The sequence below is a fragment of the Bufo bufo genome, chromosome 7, assembly GCF_905171765.1.
Source record: "Bufo bufo chromosome 7, aBufBuf1.1, whole genome shotgun sequence".
Classification (NCBI taxonomy): domain Eukaryota; kingdom Metazoa; phylum Chordata; class Amphibia; order Anura; family Bufonidae; genus Bufo; species Bufo bufo.
This window is the reverse complement of record NC_053395.1, coordinates 46,209,167-46,233,679: the sequence shown is the minus strand read 5'-3', so window position 1 is coordinate 46,233,679 and position 24,513 is coordinate 46,209,167. Positions and strand designations below refer to the sequence as shown.

Genomic DNA, 24,513 nt, shown 5'->3' with positions numbered 1-24,513 from the left:
CGATTGCCTGTATCCGTTTTACTGGAATGGGAATGTTAAGCAGATAAGGATTTCCTTTTCATTTCTAATCATCTGAAATAAATCAGGCAAAGTTCACTTTCCGCAGATAGTTTACGGTTATGTTAGGGGATCGCCTCTGCCAAGCCATTAGTAGGGCAAGCAGCTCCGCAACACAACGCATGCACAATGTCACACATAATTTGTCCATAGGTAAAGCTAATGCATTTCAATCGATCTGCTCTGCAAACATAGATATTCGTTTTAATGGAACGGGCGCAGGATCTGCATTGCTTGGTTTTCAGACACCACACGTCTGTGCACATTTCCATGTAGGTCCTTCGTGCACATGGTAGTGCATTATCTATGGGCCTATACTGTACTTCTATGCGAGTACACTTTCATACCAGACAATATAGCATGTTTTACTGCATGCCGTATTACAAAGGTATTCTCCCCTAAGAGCCATCGTGCCAGCATATACTGCCTTCAGCTGCATAACACAGAACCACAGGGTCTCCTAGTGCCATCATATAGGTCCTGTGCGCGCTTTGTTGCACATATAAGGCCTTAAAACTATGACTACACCGCGCCATATGGCCGCAGGACACTAAGGGCTCATGCACACGACCGGAATTTCTTTCCGTGCCCGTTCTGTGTTTTTTTTTTTCCCATGCAGCCCGTATGCGGAACCATTCACTTCATTTGGTCTGCAAAAAAACCCGGAAAGGACTCGGTGTGCATTCCGTTTCCGTATGTCTGCAAGTCCATTCCGCAAAAAAAAAAAATAGAACATGTGCTATTCTTGTCCGTTTTGTGGACAAGGACAGGCATTGTTACAATGGATCCGCAAAAAAAAATACGGATCCAACACAGATGTCATCTTTTTCTTTGCAAGTCTATGTTTTGCGGACCGCAAAATACATATAGTTGCGAACATGAGCCCTAAGGCTACTTTCACATCTACGTTTTTGCTGGATCTGTCAGGAGAGTGAATAATACAATTGTCTGCATCTGTTCTGAATGGATACGGTTGTGTTATCTCTAAAATGAAAAGACTGATCCGACACTAAAACCATCGTAAGTCAATGGGTGTCGGATCAGTTTTTCTTCGACAGATCCGGCACCATTGACTTACATTGTGTCTCGCTCAGTATCCGAAGACGCACACAAAAATGCTGCTTGCTGCAGTATTGTGTGCGTCATGGGAACGCAACAAAACCGAGTGCATCAGTTTGGTCCTCAATGAAAATGAATGGGGAGAAAACTAAAGCGTTTTGCTGCGGTTTTGAGATCCTGTGACGGATCTCAAAACCGTACAGCGAAAAAACGCAGATGTGAAAGTAGCCTAAAAGGGCTGTCCTGTTTCGTATATTGATGCCAGGTCAGGAAAAAAATCATCAATATTAGATCAGTGGGGGATCCGACACCTGGCACCAGGAGTTGGACCCCCGCCAATCTGATATTGATGACCTAGTCTGAGGATGGGTCATCAATATAGGAAACCAAACAACCCCTTTAAGATCATAATGTCATGTGATTCCCGATCTCCTGTTTGCCATCCAAGATGACTGCACAGCTTCTCAGACATCCCGATACACACGTCCTGCTTGTCCAACCCTGCTCTTGGATTGGCCAGCACTGTTCATGTGAGCACTGCTGGCCAATCAAAGGGCATCAGGAAGTGTATTGAGCGACCAAATACACAGGGTGCACCAGGTAGTCCGAGAAGCGGCGTGGCCATCTTGGATGGCAGAAGAAGAGCCCGGGAATTGGTGGATCAGCAGCTAAAAAGAGGTTTTGTTTGTTCCCCGGTTAATGTGAATTTTTTTTTAATTTTAACCAAATTGTCACTTTAAGAGCGGTTTACCCGATAGTAACCCCCTTTTATTAGCAACTGTGAATGGTTCCTGCTCTGTAGGGTTGCACATTACACAGACGGCTCTCTGATTTCCATGGGCACGGGGGTAATACTTTATTTCTTTCTAAATGATCAGTCAGTGACCACTGACAACGACAGCTGACAGATTACCGTCTCCCGACCTAAACTGACAACCGATCACAGGCAATGAGTAAGTTGTTGTTGCACACCTTGAAGCTGAAGGAGTTCCTGGGAGAAGAGCTGCTCCCATATTCCGTATCCTTTTTCAGGTTTTCAAAGAAGCGGGTCTTTTTCGTCTTCGCCACGTGGTGTGATGACACATCATCAGTGATGGGGCAGATGAAGTAGTTATCTTCCTCATCACTGTCAGCCTTGTTGTAATCTGAGCAGTGATCTTTCAAGATGTGAGAGTTATCCAGACCCTCCATTCTGAAGATGAGGTCTTCGTCTGCCATGGTTGCTGGTAAGCAGGGCTTATTAGCGTAATGACTGAAATAGCCAGACTGCCGCTGTAGATTAGCATTCAGGAGCGGGCCTGCAAAGCAATATGCAAAAACGACCAGTCAGTAAGGTAACACCAGCACCGGACATTGGTAAATATACAAAGCACAGACTTTACAGGCAATGCACAAATGTATTTCTCAACAGCACCACTGTCGCTGCTTTATGAAATCTAAGCACTGCCACCCAGGCGTCAGTTCTGATGACTACGGCCAACATAGAGAGGCTGCAAGGCAAGTCTTGGAACGTCTCGGTTCCTTGCATAAGGCTAGATGTACATATTAGGCTTTGTTCACATCTGTGTTGGAGGCTCCATTGGGGCCCTTTTTGCAGATTCTGTCGAAAATGTACTCGGCTAGGTCCGGAGCTCCCATAGAAATGAATGAAGCGGTGGTGCCGCTTGGTCCATTTAAGGCCTTATTCACACGTCCGTTGTTTCTTTCCTGATCTGTTCCGTTTTTTGCTGAACAGATCTGGACCAGATCTGGACCCATTCATTTTCAATGGGTCCTGGAAAAAAACGGACAGCTCAATGTCTGATTTTTTTCAGGACCCATTGAAAATGAATGGGTCCAGATCTGTTCAGCAAAAAACGGAACAGATCAGGAAAGAAAAAACGGACGTGTGAATGGACCCTAAGAGGGGCCCCACGGGGTGGGGGTCCTACTGCTGGATCCTGTGGATAAGAGCTAACTTTTGATAACCAGACCTGTACCCTCTCCTGACAGGTCTGTTTTAGTCACTACTTGCACTCTCCTTTCTGGAGCATCTGTTCTGATGACTCTATATATGCCATTCCTTTATTATTCCTACTAGAAGTTTATGAATTAACTGTCATCAAAAAAGGTCCAATTGAGTGTTAGGCTACTTCCACACTGGCGTTTCTGGGTCCGCTTGTGAGATCCGTTTCAGGGCTCTCACAAGCAGCCCAAAACGGATCAGTTCAGCCCCAAAGCATTCTGAATGGATAAGGATCCGTTCAGAATGCATCAATTTGGTGGCGTTTGGTCTCTGCTGCGTTTTTTAGACGGTCACTAAAACACAGCTTGCAGCGTTTTGGTGACCGTCTGACTATGCGGCGCCAAACGGATCAGTCTAGACTTACAATGTAAGTCAATGGGGACAGATCTGTTTTTCACTGATAAAATATGGTGCAATTGAAAACAGATTCGTCCCCCATTGACTTTCAATGTAAGTCAAGACTATTTTTGGAATGAATAATACAAACGGATCAGTTATTAACGGATACAAGCGTTTGCATTATTGGTGCGGATCCGTCTGTGCAGATACAAGACGAATCCGCACAAAACGCGAGTGTGAAAGTAGCCTTACTTGTTGGGGTTGTGTGCCCCTGCACAGTCTGACACTATCCAATCAGTGAAAATTATAAATAAAGTCCCAATCCGTATGACAAAATTGTCGCAGCGGTTCCCAATTGTGAAGTGGGTAAAGATCACAGTTCAGACCATGCTTTTTTGAGGGACCGCGCGTTCCCTATCCAGAAGGTTAAACCTCTTCAATCTAGAGGCGTCCAAGATTTCTGACACAGGCAAGTAAATCAGGTCCCCACTACCAGCACACTAAGGCACCTGTGGCAGCTTGATATATAAGCACATAGTATAGCTCCACGGCTCTCCTTTGTCCACGTCTCTTCACACCACTAAAACAAGGATTACTCCAATAGTGAAGCACCGCTAGCAAGTGGTTATATGAAAAGTATTTATTATACTCACAAACATAAGGTAAAACAAAGCAGTCAAGGCTGTCTTTCAAATCTGCCCATATTTTTAATATGGAAAACCAAGCAAACCACATGACATGTTAACAGAATATTATATATTGATAAATAAACATATACATATTTATAAATAAATAGAAATACAGATTTAAAAAAGACAGCCTTGACTGCTTTGTTTTACCTTGTTTTAGTGGTGGTGAAGAGACGTGGACAAAGGAGAGCCGTGGAGCTATACTATGTGCTTATATATCAAGCTGCGCTTGTGAGTACAAACACACAAGGAATTTTCTGGTGACCTGCAGTACTTCACTATATGCAAACTTTCTGACATCCCACAGGTGCCTTAGTGTGCAGAAATCTTGGACGCCTCAAGATTGAAGAGGTTTAACCTTCTGGATAGGGAACGCGCGGTCGCTCAAAAACGCACTATCCAATCAGTGCTGGCAGTGTTAGACGGTGCAGGGACACACCCCCTACTGGTAACACCCATCTGGATCTTCACTGCAAACTGCCAGTAATTGACTCATAACTTCTAGGAATAATAAAGGAATGCCACATCATAGAGTCATAACAATAGATGCCAGAATTGTTATTACATGGGGAATGCAAGACATGTCAGGGATGTAAAGAAACTAAGTGGGAAGGTAGAGCCATGGTTCATATGGGGCAGTAGTTTGGTGCCTTCATTCAGTTAAATAGTACTGCCGTTTAGTAGCATTACCCAATTTTGGTCAAAGGAACAAAGCGGGAACCCCGTCCTGGGGATAGTTTGTGTGCATACATTTCCCAGCACTTTTTAGGGGACATTATTGCCACGACTAGGGATGAGGGAATTTCATATTTTGAAGCTAGTGTGCGGGTTTGTGTTGTGGAATTTACTGAATTGCGTTATGGATTCTGTTAACACGGACCATAACACAATTCCATGACGGAATGGAGGGACCCCAGACATTCAGGAGCAGGGCCGGCGTCATAACCCGGCATCCCCGGGCAAGTGCCGGGGCCCAATGCTCCTGGGGGGGCCCACTGAGCTGCTATGAGCACTTCCATCAATACAGATGGGAGCTCTCACTGCTGTCATTTCACATACGCAGTACCCCTCTGGTGGGCCCTCTGAGCTGCAGAGACTCAGGACACGCCCCCTCTACACAGGACACACGCTGCCTGAGGAGACTGGAGAGAGACCGCACGGCTGGAGCTGGAGCAGAGAAGTGTGGAGACAGTCTGTGAGTCTGCACTGTGACTGTCTCTTCTCTGTGGGACAGAAGGAAAGGGGGGGACACTGCTGCTTCATTCTATTTAGTTGTGTTACTGTTTTATTAAGCTGATTGTCTCCATGACACCTGCCCCCCCCCCCCCCCATCCTGTCCTATCTCATCCTCATGGAGCCCCCGCTGTCTCCTTTCCTCCCTCATGTATCCAGAGCTCCTGTCCCACCCTCCTGTCTCCTATTGCTGCCCTGCACAGACCTCCTGCCACTACTTGTATGAATCCCCCTCAGAGCCCCTTCAACCTACTTGCTGTGTCCACCCCTCCTGTCCATCCAGGGCCCCGGGCCCCTGTCTCACTCCTCTGCCTCTCATTATGGTGGCATCTGAACCGCATTCACCATAAGGACCTTCTAACATCACAGGGTCATGTGACTGTGCCCCCCACCCCGTACTGTGCCCCTTTATACCCTGCATTGTGCCCTCTTACCACACTCTGTGCAGTGCCCATAGTTATTCCCTGTACTGTGCCCTCTTATACCCTTTTATCCGGTCACTGTATGGTGGTTTTATCCTTGTATGGCGGTGTTATCACTATATGGCGGTGTTATCACTATATGGCGGTGGTATCCAATAACTGGATGGCCATAACTGTATCCCTTTCTGCCCACACCACTTTTTTTAGACCTGGCATGAGCGGGAAAAGATACAGATTGCGGTGCTAAGGACCTTTGCGCCACAATCTGTGTCAGAAATACGCCTAATATAGACGTATTTCTATATAATAAATGACCCCCTAATCGTATGATTATTCGGGGGGTGGGGCTAATATCTTTATATTATATAGATTCTAGTGTATTATACTGTGCCCTGTATTTTCCAGTAGAAAATGATCCTTGGGAAGCACAGTCCTCATCCCTGACCACCAGGACCAGGTAGCGCTCTGTCAGTACATGGCGGCCTCCCCTCTCCTCCATGCTGCTCCACTGTGTACTGGGGCTTATTCTGACACTAGGGCTGGGTTCACATCACATTTTTGCCATCCATTTAATGCATACTGAAAATGTATGCGTTAACAGATGCCTCAGACTGATGCCGTACAGTGACTTCCGTTCACCATACAGTTCCATGGTAAAAAAACATATACGTTAACGTATGCATTTTTTACTTGACTCTGCAGGATACAAAAACGTGGAGTGCTGCACATGTGTATACATCAAACCGATAGGAAAAACGTAATGTGAACACACATTGGGGGGGAGGGGGGCGTACTAAATTTCGCTGTGGGGCCCAGTCAGTTCTAGCTCCATCACTGCACATCTCCTTCTCTCCTCCAGGCCCGGCTCACTGCTGCAGCGGGCCGCCGTAGAGAAGGAGCGCAGGGAGCTGCGGTTAGTGAATGACAGGACCACCAGCTCCCCTGCAATGATAGGTATGTGAGGGGGCCACTGGGGGGTCATTCATCACACTGTGAGGGCCCCTTACACAGTACAGTATAAGTGCCCCCCATTTAGTATAATGATCCCCATTGACCCTCCATTTAGCATAATGACCACCAGATCCCCCATTAAATATAATAACCCCTCGTGCCCCCTCCATACAGTATAACCCCCAGTGTGGGGGCGACTGGGGGTCATTATTCTAAATGGAGGGTCACTGTGGGGTCATTATACTGTGAGGGCCCTTTACATAGTATAATGACCCCCAGTGTCCCCCATTTAGTATAATGATCACCAATGACCCTCCATTCAGTATAATGACCCCCAGAGCCCCCTCCATACAGTATTCCCCCCGTGTGGGGGCTACTGGGGGTCATTCAGGGCCGGCTCCAGGTTCATGTGGGGAGCTGGGAGCTGCGGTTAGTGAATGACAGGACCACCAGCTCCCCTGCAATGATAGGTATGTGAGGGGGCCACTGGGGGGTCATTCATCACACTGTGAGGGTCCCTTACACAGTATAATGACTCCCAGTGCCCCCCATTTAGCATAATGACCACCAGAGCCCCCATTAAATATAATAACCCCTCGTGCCCCCTCCATACAGTATAACCCCCAGTGTGGGGGCGACTGGGGGTCATTATTCTGAATGGAGGGCCACTGTGGGGTCATTATACTGTGAGGGCCCTTTACATAGTATAATGACCCCCAGTGTACCCCATTTAGTAATGATCACCAATGACCCTCCATTCAGTATAAATACCCCCAGAGCCCCCTCCATACAGTATTCCCCCAGTGTGGGGGCTACTGGGGGTCATTATTCTAAATGGGGGCGACTGGGGGTTATTATTCTGAATGCAGGGCCACAGGTGGTCATTATACAGTGGGGGGGAATTGGGGGTTCATTATACTGTGTGAAGGGCCACTAGTAGTCATTATACTGTATAGGGGCCACTGGGGGTCATTATACCGTGTAGGAGCCACAGGGGGACATGTCAATGTAAAAAAATGCCTCATGGGGGCCCACTGGGATTTATCGCCCAAGGGCCCACATGAACCTGGAGCCGGCCCTGTTCAGGAGGGTTACACATGGCAATACTGGCATTGCCTGGTACCTTTAGGTATATGTCTATGGGCTACATAGGTTTTCTGCCCGGTGATGACAGGCTATTTTTAGCCTGTGAGTTTTGGAGGGAAAAGTTTTCCTGCTTCTGTCAGGATCACTGAGCAGAAGTCTGTTAATTGGTCAGTTTGATTGACCTATTGTGACCCAGGGTTCCGGGTAGGGTTACCTGGACCCTGGTAACAATGGTCTGATTGGTTGAAGGGGCCGGTAAATGGGCTATAAGTGTCCGTGCTCCGCGGGCCAGGTTGCCTTTCATCTGCGCCTTCCCGTGGAGCCGGATCCTTTGTGCCCCCTCCCCTAATTGTTGAATGTTAGCCATAGTTCTAAGGAGGGTGGTTTGGGTAGTCATCCCGTGATGGGTTGGACTCTGATTTACGGTTATGGTTTGATTGAGTTGGAGTTTATGACTAGGCTCAGAGTTGGTATATTAACCACTTCAGCCCCCAGTGCTTAAACACCCTGAAAGACCAGGCCACTTTTTACACTTCTGCACTACACTACTTTCACCGTTTATTGCTCGGTCATGCAACTTACCACCCAAATGAATTTTACCTCCTTTTCTTCTCACTAATAGAGCTTTCATTTGGTGGTATTTCATTGCTACTGACATTTTTACTTTTTTTGTTATTAATCGAAATTTAACGATTTTTTTGCAAACAAATGACATTTTTCACTTTCAGTTGTAAAATTTTGCAAAAAAAACGACATCCATATATAAATTTTGCTCTAAATTTATTGTTCTACATGTCTTTGATAAAAAAAAAATGTTTGGGTAAAAAAAAAATGGTTTGGGTAAAAGTTATAGCGTTTACAAACTATGGTACAAAAATGTGAATTTCCGCTTTTTGAAGCAGCTCTGACTTTCTGAGCACCTGTCATGTTTCCTGAGGTTCTACAATGGCCAGACAGTACAAACACCCCACAAATGACCCCATTTCGGAAAGTAGACACCCTAAGGTATTCGCTGATGGGCATAGTGAGTTCATAGAACTTTTTATTTTTTGTCACAAGTTAGCGGAAAATGATGATTAATTTTTTTGGGATTTTTTTTCTTACAAAGTCTCATATTCCACTAACTTGTGACAAAAAATAAAAAATTCTAGGAACTCGCCATGCCCCTCACGGAATACCTTGGGGTGTCTTCTTTCCAAAATGGGGTCACTTGTGGGGTAGTTATACTGCCCTGGCATTCTAGGGGCCCAAATGTGTGGTAAGGAGTTTGAAATCAAATTCTGTAAAAAATGGCCGGTGAAATCCGAAAGGTGCTCTTTGGAATGTGGGCCCCTTTGCCCACCTAGGCTGCAAAAAAGTGTCACACATGTGGTATCTCCGTATTCAGGAGAAGTTGGGGAATGTGTTTTGGGGTGTCATTTTACATATACCCATGCTGGGTGAGATAAATATCTTGGTCAAATGCCAACTTTGTATAAAAAAAATGGGAAAAGTTGTCTTTTGCCAAGATATTTCTCTCACCCAGCATGGGTATATGTAAAATGACACCCCAAAACACATTCCCCAACTTCTCCTGAATACGGAGATACCACATGTGTGACACTTTTTTGCAGCCTAGGTGGGCAAAGGGGCCCATATTCCAAAGAGCACCTTTCGGATTTCACTGGTCATTTTTTACAGAATTTGATTTCAAACTCCTTACCACACATTTTGGCCCCTAGAATGCCAGGGCAGTATAACTACCCCACAAGTGACCCCATTTTGGAAAGAAGACACCCCAAGGTATTCGCTGATGGGCATAGTGAGTTCATGGAAGTTTTTATTTTTTGTCACAAGTTAGTGGAATATGAGACTTTGTAAGGGAAAAAAATAAAAATAAAAAAAATCATCATTTTCCGCTAACTTGTGACAAAAAATGTAAAATTCTAGGAACTCGCCATGCCCCTCACGGAATACCTTGGGGTGTCTTCTTTCCAAAATGGGGTCACTTGTGGGGTAGTTATACTGCCCTGGCATTTTCCAGGGGCCCTAATGTGTGGTAAGTAGGTAAATGACCTGTGAAATCCTAAAGGTGCTCTTTGGAATGTGGGCCCCTTTGCCCACCTAGGCTGCAAAAAAGTGTCACACATGTGGTATCTCCGTACTCAGGAGAAGTTGGGCAATGTGTTTTGGGGTGTCTTTTTACATATACTCATGCTGGGTGAGAGAAATATCTCGGCAAAAGACAACAACTTTTCCCATTTTTTTATACAAAGTTGGCATTTGACCAAGATATTTATCTCACCCAGCATGGGTATATGTAAAATGACACCCCAAAACACATTGCCCAACTTCTCCTGAGTACGGCGATACTACGTGTGACACTTTTTTGCAGCCTAGATGCGCAAAGGGGCCCACATTCATTTTATGAGGGCATTTTTAGATATTTGGATCCCAGACTTCTTCTCACGCTTTAGGACCCCTAGAATGCCAGGGCAGTATAAATACCCCACATGTGACCCCATTTTGGAAAGAAGACACCCCAAGGTATTCAATGAGGGGCATGGCGAGTTCATAGAATTTTTTTTTTTTTTTGGCACAGGTTAGCAGAAATTGATATTTTATTTTTTTTCTCACAAAGTCTCCCTTTCCGCTAACTTGGGACAAAAATTTCAATCTTTCATGGACTCAATATGCCCCTCACGGAATACCTTGGGGTGTCTTCTTTCCGAAATGGGGTCACATGTGGGGTATTTATACTGCCCTGGCATTCATGTGTTTTGCGGATCCGATCCATCTATCAGTGGATCCGTAAAAATCATGCGGATGTCTGAATGGAGCTTTACAGGGGGGTAATCAATGACAGGGGGGTGATCAGGGAGTCTATATGGGGTGATCACCACAGTCATTGATCACGCCCCTGTAAGGCTCCATTCAGACGTCCGTATGCGTTTTGCGGATCCGATCCATCTATCAGTGGATCCGTAAAAATCATGCGGACATCTGAATGGAGCTTTACAGGGGGGTGATCAATGACAGGGGGGTAATCAATGACAGGGGGGTGATCAGGGAGTCTATATGGGGTGATCAGGGGTGATCAAGGGTGAATAAGGGGTTAATAAGTGACAGGGGGGGGGGTGTAGTGTAGTGGTGCAACATATTACTGAGCTACCTGTGTCCTCTGGTGGTCGATCCAAACAAAGGGGACCACCAGAGGACCAGGTAGCAGGTATATTAGACGCTGTTATCAAAACAGCGTCTAATATACCTGTTAGGGGTTAAAAAAAATCACATCTCCAGCCTGCCAGCGAACGATCGCCGCTTGCAGGCTGGAGATCCACTCGCTTACCTTCCGATCCTGTGAACGCGCACGCCTGTGTGCGCGCGTTCACAGGAAATCTCGCGTCTCGCGAGAGGACGCACCGGCGCGTCCACCCAGAAGAGCAGGGCCGCCGCAAAGACGCAATCCTGCGTACGGCGGTCCTGAGGAGGTTAAAGGGCTTCTGTCACCCCTCTAAAGTCTTTTTTTTTTTTTTTTTTTTTTTTTTGGGCTAGTTAAATTCCTTATACTGCGATATATGAATATATAGTGCTCTTACTCACTTTCCTTCAGCAGTTTCTTCAAAAAACGGACTTTTATAATATGTAAATGAGCTCTCTACCAGCAAGTAGGGCGGCTACTTGCTGGTAGCAGCCGCATCCTCCTTTCATAATGACGCCCCCTCCTCATGTTGATTGACAGGGCCAGCGAACGTGCTCGTCCTCTGGCTGGCCCTGTCTGCGTTCAAAATCTGGCGCCTGCGCCGTACCCGTCTTCACTCGGCGCAGGCGCACTGAGAGGAGGACGCTCGCTCGGCCGCTCCATCCTCAATGCGCCTGCGCCATTGACGTCACATCTACACCCGGCGCAGGCGCACTGAGGAAGGAGCGGCCGAGCGAGCGTCCTATCAGTGCGCCTGCGCCGACTGAAGACAGGTACGGCGCAGGCGCCAGATTTTGAACGCAGACAGGGCCAGCCAGAGGACGAGCACGTTCGCTGGCCCTGTCAATCAACATGAGGCGGGGGCGTCATTATGAAAGGAGGATGCGGCTGCTACCAGCAAGTAGCCGCCCTACTTGCTGGTAGAGAGCTCATTTACATATTATAAAAGTCTGTTTTTTGAAGAAACTGCTGAAGGAAAGTGAGTAAGAGCACTATATATTCATATATCGCAGTATAAGGAATTTAACTAGCCAAAAAAAAGAGAGACTTTAGTGGGGTGACAAAAGCCCTTTAAAGTTTAAGTAGAAATTTTGGTTTTAATAAACAGGCCATGGCCAATTTTTACCTCCATTCTCTAGTCGGTGTATTTATTTATTTATTTAATGTTAATTATTAATGGTTTGGGCGAATGGTGGTAAGTATGAGCATATATGCCATGTACTGCCATGCATAAGGGAATGCCTTTAGAGGCATTACGTCATAATAGAAGTCTATGGGCTGCAAAACGGATCCGTCCGGTTTACGTTATGCAGGGTAGTCCTCTATTATGACGGAAGGAGTAACGGAATGCCTCTTATGCATTAGGTCATTAAATTGCGTTATGGTCCGTGGTAACAGAATCCATAACGCAATTCAGTAAATACCTCAACATGAACACGCACACAAACTTCAAAATATAAAATTCGCTCACCCCTAGCCACGACCCTAGAGATGGTCCTTCTTTCCTATTTGGCTAAGGCGAGGGATGGGTGAACTCGAGATGGACTTATCTCAGCCCAGTCCCCAGAGCTAATACATGTATGCAGTAGATGTCACTGACCCAGTCTTACCAGAATACGACCTGAATGTGTGGAATGCAGAGCGGCCGAGTACACGCAGTACTCCCGTTAATGGTTATTGTCCTAACATACAGGATTAGCGGCTTACGGTCAATGTATTAATCAGAATACAGCTGAATAATCACTTTTATAGTCACTACTGCCCTGTAGTCTTGTGTACTCCACTACCAATTTCTTGCCGTTAGGCCTTTTGCTCCTAGTCATATTAACATCATGTAGAGAAAGTTAATACAAGGCATTTACTAATGTATTGTGATTGCCCATTTTGATTCCTTTCCTGGCTTGATTCATTTTTCCATCATATTATATACTGCTCGCTTTCAGGCGTTACGACCACCCTGCAATCCAGCAGCGGGAGACAAAAAGGGTGGTGGCGAGGATAGGAGTAGTAGTAGTCAAGGTAAAAGTCCTCACTCTGGCGTTCCCGTGCAGTGAGGAAAGGGGCACACTCCTTCTGGTTCGGGGTACTACTGGGTGGTAGGTAGGGTATCCTTGATGTCGGTTGGTTTTGGGGCACAAGGCAGGGCAGCCTCCGAGTACTAGAGAGAAGCAACGATGGGACAGTGCAGGGTGGTTTAGGGGTAACAGGTCCACTGTGCTTTAGGGCTCATGCACGCGAATGTATTTTCTTTCCGTGTCTTTTTTTGTTTTGTGGACCGTATGTGGATCCATTCATTTCAATGGGTTCACACAAAAAAAAACAAAAAAAAAAAAACGGAAGTTACTCTGTGTGTACTCCGTGTCTGTATGTCCGTACCGCAAAAAAATAGAACATGTCCTATTATTGTTCGGATTAGGGACAAGGATAGGACTGTTCTATTAGGGGCCAGCTGTTCCGTTCCGCAACATACGGAATTCACATGGACGTCATCCGTATTTTTTGCGGTTCCGTGTTTTGCGAACCTCAAAAAACATACGGTCGTGTGCATTAGCCCTTACTAAAACTATTTGGCCAGATGACACATGCAGGCACTTGCATTATAGCAAACAATCTCCGCCAATACAATTCTGCCGATTTACACGTACTGGTAACTGTGCCGATCCAACTATTGCTAACTGACTGTGCCGATCCAACTACTGTGCCATATAACCGGCAGCTATGACTTAACCAAGCCATTTCTAGCTGTAAACCTGATCAATAATACATAACAGTGTGGTGGTGAGTCATTGTTTGACATTGTGACCGCATACTAATGTGCCGGTCGTTTCCTATGGAGTATGTAAACAGGCCTTATATGACAAAGGAGAAAATAATAAAGCAGGAGGGCGCACTTAAAGAGGACCTGTCCCCTCTCCTGACAGGTCTGTTTTAGTATCCCCCCTTCTAATAAAATTTTTGGAGAATTTTTTCTTTCATTGCAGTGTATTTCCTTTATTATTCCTACTAGAAATTAGGAATGAATTGCTAGCAGTGTATAATGAGGGCCCGGATGGCTGTTACCAGTTTGGGGCGTGTCCCTGAAACGCCTGACACTACCTAATCAGCGATGCCGGTGTCAGACTGTGCAGGGACACACCCCCAACTGGTAATACCCAGCTGGACCTTCATTACAAACTGCTAGTAATTCATTCATATACTTCTGGCAGGAATAATAAAGGAATGGCACATCATAGAGCCATAAGGATAGATGCTCCAGAATTTTTATTACATGGGGGATGCAAGTAGTTTCTAAAACGGACATGTCAGGAGAGGGGACAGCTCTTCTTTAAACAAAGACATGAATTATACGCTGTGCATACCCATGAAATATGTGCATTCTGTATTTTTCTCAGTCCCACCAAAAAAAACGACTATTAACTTCCACAATACGGACAAGATAATTTGCGAGATGGCCACACAGATCCGCAAAAAATAGAATGTGCACGACCCCGTAAAAAGTGAACGGTCAGTGTGCTATCCGCCAAAAATGTGGCTAGCCTACGGGATCTCACTGACGTGGAGGGAAAACGACTTTCATTCCGATAATAGAAAGTAGCTGTCACCACGCCAGGATGTAATTGTCCTTGTTTGTCAGACACAAGCCTCTAATTAAGAGTCTACAGACTGACGTTCTGTTAGTGAAATCGGAATGGGTAGAAAACAGCCCCCTGTAAATAATTCATCAGCAGTGCCAGTGAAGTCAGAGAGTATCTGATGTACAGTTTGCTATTACCTTGTCTTACATATGTTGTACTCATCACACAAGACGAGATTTATCACCCCCACCTACTATTAGCCTGGCACTTTTCCGTCCACAGGCCCCCCGTTAGGAGTTCCCCGTCTCCCCATATGACAAATCTTGTCAAAAAAATCTCATGGTCATCAAACAACTTTCAAATGCGTGCAGTCCTGACTTCACATCTCCCAGCATTCCCCTGCTTGTTCAGTGTCTCTATCCAATGGGGCAGATTTACTAATTCTGCCTAAATTGTAGATGGGGCCTCATTCACATTAGCTATACGGATTGTGTCAGGATGCACACGACCACTGGCGATCAGCAAAACACGGACACTGGCCGCATGCATTTTGCGGAACGGAATGGCCGGCCCCTAATAGAACAGTCGTATCCTTGTCTAACGCGGACAAGAATAGGACATGTTCTATCATTTTGCGAACGGCATGGAACGGACCACATCTTGTGCGGCCCCGCTGAAGTGAATGGGTCCGCATCCAAACCTGCAAAAAATGCGGATCGGATGTGGACCAAAAAATACGTTTGTGTGCATGAGCCCCAATACTGACGGATCCATTTTTTTCTGCAAATGCGTTTAGTTTTTGCGTTTTTTCCATCTGCATTGCATGCGTTTTTCACACTCGTGAAGAAAACCTGAAGAATAAAAATCTACATCTCCCAGCAATCAGTGAAAAACGTATTGCGTCTGGATACATTCCAATTTTCACGCAAGCCCCTTTCATTTCTATGGAGCCAGAGCTGTGTGAAAAATGCACAAACCCATTGAAATGAATGGATCAAAGACTATGAAAAACCTACTGTTTGATAGAGCAGTGTGAATCCACACGGTAACAGATATTTCATATTAAAGGTCCTTTAAGAAGCCCAATGGACATGAAGGAAAGAGTCAAATGTCTACAAGTGACTACATGCCACCTTATATTTATCTGGTACAGGCAGCGACAGCTTTTGGATACTACTGCCCTAAATTATGGTGGCTCCAGGCTGATGACATTTTATCTACGCTGCGCTGATGAGGATGATGATGCACAGGGTTACAAAGGCCGGGTACAATTATAGGGAAACTCCCAGCAGTCAGAAGGTCTTTACTGGTTTTCACCATGTGACTGTAAAGAAAAAAACATTTTTATCTACTGACAACAAAGAGGTCTTAAAGAGCACCGTCAGCAGGATCGATATAAAGCCAGGTATACTGCCTGAAAGGGTTGATCCTGCTGATCAATATGATAGCCATACCTCCCAACTTCTGAAAAGCATGAGGAGGGGTGACAGCATAGTGTGGCAATTTTTTTTCTTTACATGCGGCCACACCTCTAAAGTTGCCCTATGCCTATCTATTCAATAAGTGTGCAAGATAAAATAAAATACACGCCCAATCCTGACTAGCCCCCTTAGTGCCCCCACAGTAGTTATGCCCCCCTTAGTGCCCCCACACAGTAGTTATGCCCCCACAGTAGTTATGCCCCCTTAGTGCCCCCACACAGTAGTTATGCCCCCACAGTAGTTATGCCCCCCTTAGTGCCCCCACACAGTAGTTATGCCCCCACAGTAGTTATGCCCCCTTAGTGCCCCCACACAGTAGTTATGCCCCCACAGTAGTTATGCCCCCCTTAGTGCCCCCACACAGTAGTTATGCCCCCACAGTAGTTATGCCCCCTTAGTGCCCCCACACAGTAGTTATGCCCACACAGTAGTTATGCCCCCTTAGTGTCCCCACACAGTAGAATGCTCCTTTAGAGCATTCATACAGTAGTTATTCTCCCTTATAGTAGTGCTTAACCTTAGTGTTAATAAAAAAAAAAAAAAAAAAAAAAAAAGAAGGCTCACCTAGACCCGTTCCCCTGATGAATGAAGCACATCATGCTCTCCCTAGCAGCAGACGTGACGTGATGACGTCATCGCACCTGCTGAGAAGTAGGGAGAACAGACCGATTCTCCATCCAGGGAATGATCCCTGGCCTCCGCGCACTCCTCCACAGCTCAGCAGGCATGATGATATCACCGCATTGCACTTGCTGCTGGGGCTCTCTGCTTTATCATTGCACTCAACTGTATCCTCAGTAGATGCAGATACACTTGAAATTAGGACATAGCACAGCCATTCCGGGACCTTGGGACAGCTGCCAAAATCCGGGACTGTTCTGCCAGATCCAAGACGGTTGGGGGATATGGATACATGTCTTTTGAAACTTCAGTGCACCAAGCTGCGTGGACAGCACTGGAAATCTGAGGACCTGAGGGGTAAAGACCCCAGCCCTCGGTGCAATGAAGACCTCATTTGTATAAAGAATAAGTCTTTTTTTTTTTTTCCTCAAGAATGCCAGAACCGAATTTCACAAGATGGGTAACATTGTATTCAGCAGGAGCAATCCTACCAGGCCATATGCCTGATAGAATAGGACTGATCCCGCTGACAGCTGGACTTTAACCACCTCAGCCCCCAGTGCTTAAACCCCCTTAATGACCAGACCACTTTTTACAATTCTGCACTACACTACTTTCACGGTTTATTGCTCGGTCATGCAACTTACCACCCAAATGAATTTTACCTCCTTTTCTTCTCACTAATAGAGCTTTCATTTGGTGGCATTTCATTGCTGCTGACATTTTTACTTTTTTTGTTATTAATCGAAATTGACCGAAATTACATTTTTCACTTTCAGTTGTAAAATTTTTCAAATAAAACTACATTTCTATATAAACTTTTCTCTAAATTTATTGTTCTACATGTCTTTGATTAAAAAAAAAATGCAATAAGTGTATATTTATTGGTTTGCGCAAAAGTTATAGCGTTTACAAACTATGGTACAAAAATGTGAACTTCTGCTTTTTGAAGCAGCTCTGACTTTCTGAGCACCTGTCATGTTTCCTGAGGTTCTACAATGGCCAGACAGTAGAAACACCCCACAAATGACCCCATTTCGAAAAGTAGACACCCTAAGGTATTCGCTGATGGGCATAGTGAGTTCATAGAAGTTTTTATTTTTTGTCACAAATTAGCGGAAAATGATGATTTATTATTTTTTTATTTTCTTACAAAGTCTCATATTCCACTAACTTGTGACAAAAAATAAAAACTTCCATGAACTCACTATGCCCATCACGAAATACCTTGGGGTGTCTTCTTTCCAAAATGGGGTCACTTGTGGGGTATTTATACTGCCCTGGCATTTTAGGGGCCCTAATGCGTGAGAAGTAGTTTGAAATCCAAATGTGTAAAAAATGCCCTGTGAAATCCTAAAGGTGCTCTTTAGAATTTGGGCCCCTTTGCCCAAAATGGGGTCACATGTGGGGTATTTATACTGCCCTGGCATTTTAGGGGCCCTCAAGTGTGAGAAGAATTCTGGAATCCAAATGTCTAAAAATGCCCATTGAATCCATGAAAGAAGTCTGGAATCCAAATGTCTATAAATGCCCTCCTAAAAGGAATTTGGGCCCCTTTGCCCACCTAGGCTGCAAAAAAGTGTCACACATGTGGTATTGCCGTACTCAGGAGAAGTAGGGCAATGTGTTTTGGGGTGTCTTTTTACATATACTCATGCTGGGTGAGAGAAATATCTTGGCAAAAGACAACTTTTCCCATTTTTTCTATACAAAGTTGTCATTTGACAGAGATATTTCTCTCACCCAGCATGGGTATATGTAAAAAGACACCCCAAAACACATTGCCCTACTTCTCCTGAATACGGCGATACCACATGTGTGACAATTTTTTGCAGCCTAGGTGCGCAAAGGGGCCCAAATTCCTTTTAGGGGGGCATTTATAGACATTTGGATTCCAGACTTCTTCTCACGCTTGAGGGCCCCTAAAATGACAGGGCAGTATAAATACCCCACATGTGACCCCATTTTAGAAAGAAGACACCCCAAGGTATTCCGTGAGGGGCATGGCAAGTTTATAGAATATTATTTTTTTTTTGGCACAAGTTAGTGGAAATTGATATTTTTATTTTTTTCTCACAAAGTCTCCCTTTCCGCTAACTTGGGACAAAAAGTTCAATCTTTCATGGATTCAATATGGCCCTCAGCGAATAACTTGTGTTGTCTTCTTTCCAAAATGGGGTCATTTTGAGGGTCTCCGCAATCATTACATGTATGGCCAGCATTAGGAGTTTATGCTATTCTCCTTATATTGAGCATACGGGTAATGAGATTTTTTTTTTCCGTTCAGCCTCTGGGCTGAAAGAAAAAAATGAACGGCACAGATTTCTTCATTCGCATCGATCAATGTGGATGAAAAAATCTCTGCCAAAAAAAAAAAAAGGAGGGGGAAGTCGTCTGCCAGGACATAGGAGCTCCGCCCAACATCCATACCCACTTAGCCCGTATGCCCTGGCAAACCCGATTTCTCCATTCACATCAATCGATGTGGATGAATAAATCATTGCCGGGATTTTTTTTTTTTTTTATATATACAAAGTGTTTGCCAAAGCATATGAACACCGCCCCTTAGCTCATAAGCCTCGGCAAACATATCTTTTACTGCAGAGGAGAAATCTCGTCTTGCAGCGCCGCATACACCGACTTTTGTGTAATCTGACAGCAGCGCAATGCTTCTGTCAGAATGCACATCAGTGCTGCAGCTGCTTGATCTAGGTGGACCAAGCGAAGGTAAAAACAAAAAAAAACACACAACAGGCCGCAACGCAATAAATTTATTAACATTAACTTTATATAACATTTGAAACAGAACATTAACTTTTAAAAACTTTTTTGAACTTTTGGAACATTAACTTTTTTGCTTACCTGTGATTTTTTTACCTTTATAGGACAAACCTCTCCTTTCCCATGGGACAATGTGCAAAGCGCAAATCGCCCAGAGATGTGGCGAAGTACATTATGCACTTTGTCCCAGGTGAAAGGAGAGGTTTGCAGCAGCTGTGAGTGAAAGGGCCCTAATAGCCCTGTGTGCCTGTCCTGTGAGATGCAATCCCTATGCTAAGTGTACCTGTGCATAGGGCAGGGTGGTCAGGGCAGTCAGGACAGAAATAGCAGGTGTCACGCCTTATTCCACTCCTGCTACAGACACGACATTTTTTTCGGGGTGGCGATTGGTTTGAGGTACCAGTAACGACATTGGGGAAATGTCGCTCGTGTAGACAGCTAACTACACTGGTGGTTGGGGCCACGGAACCTTCTGGATACAGGAGGTTCTCGATGATCTCTTCCTGAAATTTGAGGAAGGATCCTGTTCTCCCAGCCTTACTGTAGAGAACAAAACTATTGTACATCGCCAATTGAATTAAATATACAGACTTCTTATACCAGCGTCTGGTGCGTCGGGAAAGTAAATAAGGAGCCAACATCTGGTCATTGAAGTCCACCCCTCCCATGAGCAAATTATAGTTGTGGACACAGAGGGGCTTTTCAATGACTCCAGTTGCTCGTTCAATTTGGATTGTCGTGTCTGCGTGAATGGAGGAGAGCATGTAAACGTCACGCTTGTCTCTCCATTTCACCACGAGCAGTTCTTCGTTACACAAGGCAGCCCTCTCCCCCCTTGCAAGATGGTTGGTAACGAGCCGTTGGGGGAAGCCCCGGCGACTAGGTCGCGCGGTGCCACAGCAGCCAATCTGTTCTAAAAACAAATGCCTGAAGAGGGGCACACTTGTGTAAAAATTGTCCACATAAAGATGGTACCCCTTGCCAAATAAGGGTGACACCAAGTCCCAGACTGTCTTCCCACTGCTCCCCAGGTAGTCAGGGCAACCAACCGGCTCCAGGGTCTGATCTTTACCCTCACAGACACGAAATTTGTGGGTATAGCCTGTGGCCCTTTCACAGAGCTTATACAATTTGACCCCATGTATTGTTTGAAGCCAAGGCGCCCGGTAAAATGTATAAGGGACTCGTCTATGCAGATGTTTTGCTCAGGGGTATACAAATCTGCAAATTTGATGTTAAAGTGGTCTATGAGGGGCCGAATTTTGTGGAGCTGGTCAAAAGCTGGGTGGCCTCTGGGACGGGAGGTGCTGTTGTCACTAAAGTGCAGGAAACACAGGATGGTCTCAAATCGTGTCCTGGACATGGCAGCAGAGAACATGGGCATGTGATGAATTGGGTTCGTGGACCAATATGACCGCAATTCATGCTTTTTTGTCAGGCCCATGTTGAGGAGAAGGCCCAGAAAAGTTTTAAATTCAGAAACTTGGACGGGTTTCCACCGGAAAGACTGGGCATAAAAGCTTCCCGGGTTGGCGGCTATAAATTGAGTGGCATACAGATTTGTTTCGGCCACGACTAAGTCCAAGAGCTCCGCAGTCAAGAACAGCTCAAAAAACCCCAGTGCCGATCCGATCTGAGCTGTCTCAACCCGAACTCCAGACTGGGCGGTGAAAGGGGGAACTACTGGTGCGGCTGAAGTTGGGGGCTGCCAATCAGGGTTTGCCAGCACCTCAGGGACTCTAGGGGCTCTACGGGCCTGTCTGTGCGGTGGCTGCGACGGGGTAACTACTGCACGTGCCACCGTACCAGCTTCAACTGCCCTTCTGGTGCTCGCCACTTCACCATGTTGTACGGCAGTGCTGGTACTAGGTCCAGGGAGGGCTGTGCTGCTGGTGTATGCCTCACCACGTGATCCGGCAGCGACAGCCCCACTCTGCTGCTCTTGAAGCGGATCCTGCGTGACCTGTGGTCTAGCAACACGGGGCCGGGTACGCCTGGTGCTATCAGGGACCTCAACCTCATCGTCCGAACTTTGGGTCAGACTGCCACTGCTTTCTACAGGTTCGTATTCTGACCCGCTGGATTCGTCAGATGAGGGTTCCCATTCCTTATCCGACTGGGTCAGAAGCCTGTAGGCCTCTTCAGAAGAATACCCCTTCCTTGCCATTTGGTCAACTAAATTTAGGGGGTATTCCCTGAGACTACCCAAGAAAAAAAGCAAGCCTGTCTTACAAATGGGAGGCTAGCGAAGTACCGGAGGCCGCTGCGGTTGATAAAAAATATCAAAACTGATTTTTTTTTTATCGCCGCAGCGCTTGTAAAGTGATTGTGCAGTGATAAAAAAAAAATTTGTCACTGCAGCGGGGCGGGCGTGGGTGAACACACGTGTGGGCGACCGATCAGGCCTGATCGGGCAAACACTGTGTTTTGGGTGGAGGGCGAACTAAGGTGACACTAATACAATTATAGATCTGACTGTGATCAGTTTTGATCACTTACAGATACTATAAAAGTACCAATGCTGATTAGCGATACGCTAATCAGCGAATCAGTGACTGCTGTGCGGTGGGCGCTAACCGACGCCAACTACCTAACCAAGGGGCCTAAACTATCCTAAAACCTAACAGCCAATACTAGTGGGAAAAAAAAGTGACAGTTTACACTGATCACTTTTTTCCCTTTCACTAGTGATTAACAGGGGTGATCAAGGGGTTAATTGGGGTGATGGGGGGGTGATCTGGGCCTAAGTGTAGTGTTTGGTGTGTACTCCCAGTGATGTGTGCTCCTCTGCTGGGACCAACCGACCAAAAGGACCAGCAGAGGAGCACAGAAGCCATTTAACACCTTATATTTATAAATATAAGGTGTTAGATGGCTTCTGATTCGATTTTTTAAAAGTCACCAACCTGCCAGCGATGATCATTGGCTGGCAGGCTGGTGACGAACTTCTGATGTAACGATTCCCGGCCCGCACTGCGCATGTGCGGGCCGGCTCTGCCCGAAATCTCGCGTCTCGCGAGAGGACGCGCCGGCGCGTCCAGGAGGAATAACAGGGCTGCCGCTAGGACGCAATCCTGCGTGCGGCGGTCCTGAGGAGGTTAAAGGGTTTCTGTCATCAGAAAAATTGTTATGTATCTGGCTGGCATTAGCGATGTGCCAACGTCAGCAGAACATAACTGTATGACATATCTCCCTGCCTGCCGCCGTTCGTGCTAAATAATGACTTTTATAATGTGCAAATGAGCCTCTAGGTGCTAGTGGGGCGTGGCTGCAGCACCTAGAGACTCCGTCCTCCCACCGTTTGGCACGCCCTTGTAAAGGTGATTGACATCCTTGGTCTCCTCCGTGCCCCGCAAATCCTGCGCCAGGCGGTCGTCCTTCACTCACTGAGCCTGCGCCTAATACTAAAATGGACGGCACGGGATTTGCGGGGCACGGAGGAGACCGAGGATGTCAATCACCTTTACAAGGGCGTGCCAAACGGTGAGAGGACGGAGCATCTAGGTCATGGGTGTCAAACATGCGGCCCGCGGGCCGCATGCGGCCCGCAATGAATATCTTTGCGGCCCGGCAGTCTAGTATCTCTGAACATGAGCGCGCTGCTATCGGCGCGCTCATGTTCTCTCAGCAGCACGGGGAGAAGGAAGCTGTCCTCCCTCCCCCCTGTGCTGCTGCCGCTGCCACCAATGAGAAGAGAGGGGGGGGGGAGGGGCGGGCGCACTGCGCCACCAATGAGGAGAGAGGGGCGGAGGAGGGGCGGGCGCACTGAGCCACCAATGATAGGACTATTCCCATTTCCCACACAGAGCGGCGCCCAGCGATGTCTCAGCACTCACCATTAGTCCAGGGCGCCGCTCCGTTCGCCCGCAGTGCCCCATTACTGTCTCCTCTCCTGCTCCACATGCTGCTGATTACTATCGGAGCGATGGGAGGAGACATCAGCTTCACTAGTGGGCGTTCCTTCTCCCTGCGCTGCGATTGGACAGCGCTACAGCCAGGAAGAAGGAACGCCCACTAGTGAAGCTGATGTCTCCTCCCATCGCTCCGATAGTAATCAGCAGCATGTGGAGCAGGAGAGGAGACAGTAATGGAGCACTGCAGGCGAACGGAGCGGCGAACAGAACTAATGGTGAGTGCTGAGACATCGCTGGGCGCCGCTCTGTGTGGCCTGATAGTAAGAGTCAGTCTTTAACACAATACAGGAGGCGGGTGCCGGCAGCAGAATCGCATTGCCGGCACCCTGCCGCTGACAGGGAGCTGCGATCAGAGGCAGTTAACCCCTTAGGTGCCGCACCTGAGGGGTTAACTGCTGATCTGCCAGTACCAGCCTCCTGTATAAAGGGGAAATTTATCATTGGTGGTGCAGTGTGCCCCCCTCAACCCCCCATCCCATTAAAATCATTGGTGGCACAGTGCGCCAGCCACTCTCAACCCCCCCAGTATTAAAGAGGACCTTTCACTGATTCTTACCCTATGAACTAAGTATACAGACATGTGGAGCGGCGCCCGGGGATCTCACTGCACTTACTATTATCCCCGGGCGCCGCTCCGTTCTCCTGCTATGCCCTCCTGTATCTCCGTTCCCTAAGTTATAGTAGGCGGAGTCTGCCCTAGCGCTGGCCAATTGCATTGCAGAGCTCACAGCCTGGGAGAAAATAACCTCCCAGGCTGTGAGCTCTGCGCTGCGATTGGCCAGCGCTAGGGCAGACTCCGCCTACCATAACTTAGGGACTGGTATCTCCGCCTACTATAACTTAGTGAGCGGAGATACCGGAGGACATAGCAGGAGAACGGAGCGGCGCCCGGGGATAATAGTAAGTGCAGTGAGATCCCCGGGCGCCGCTCTACATATCTGTATAGTTAGTTCATAGGGTAAGAATCGGTGAAAGGTCCTCTTTAAAATCATTGGTGGCAGTGGCCACAGGGACCTCTCCCCTCCCCCTCATTGGTGGTGCAGTGGCAGCTTCTGATCGGAGCCCCAGCTGTGTAAGCCTGGGGCTCCGATCAGTTACCATGGCAGCCAGGACGCTACA

General features: G+C 46.7%; 1 protein-coding gene across 2 annotated transcripts in view; it reads right to left on the bottom strand.

The window, feature by feature from the left end:
• EEF2K (eukaryotic elongation factor 2 kinase) overlaps nucleotides 1–24,513 on the bottom strand; it is an 89,198-nt gene that overhangs the window by 61,006 nt on the left and 3,679 nt on the right. For both annotated transcript variants that reach the window (XM_040439369.1, XM_040439370.1), the window contains exon 2: nucleotides 2,089–2,414. In XM_040439369.1, the coding sequence (XP_040295303.1) occupies nucleotides 2,089–2,334 (246 nt within the window). In that variant the 5' untranslated portion in view covers nucleotides 2,335–2,414. The remainder of the gene's footprint in view (nucleotides 1–2,088; nucleotides 2,415–24,513) is intronic.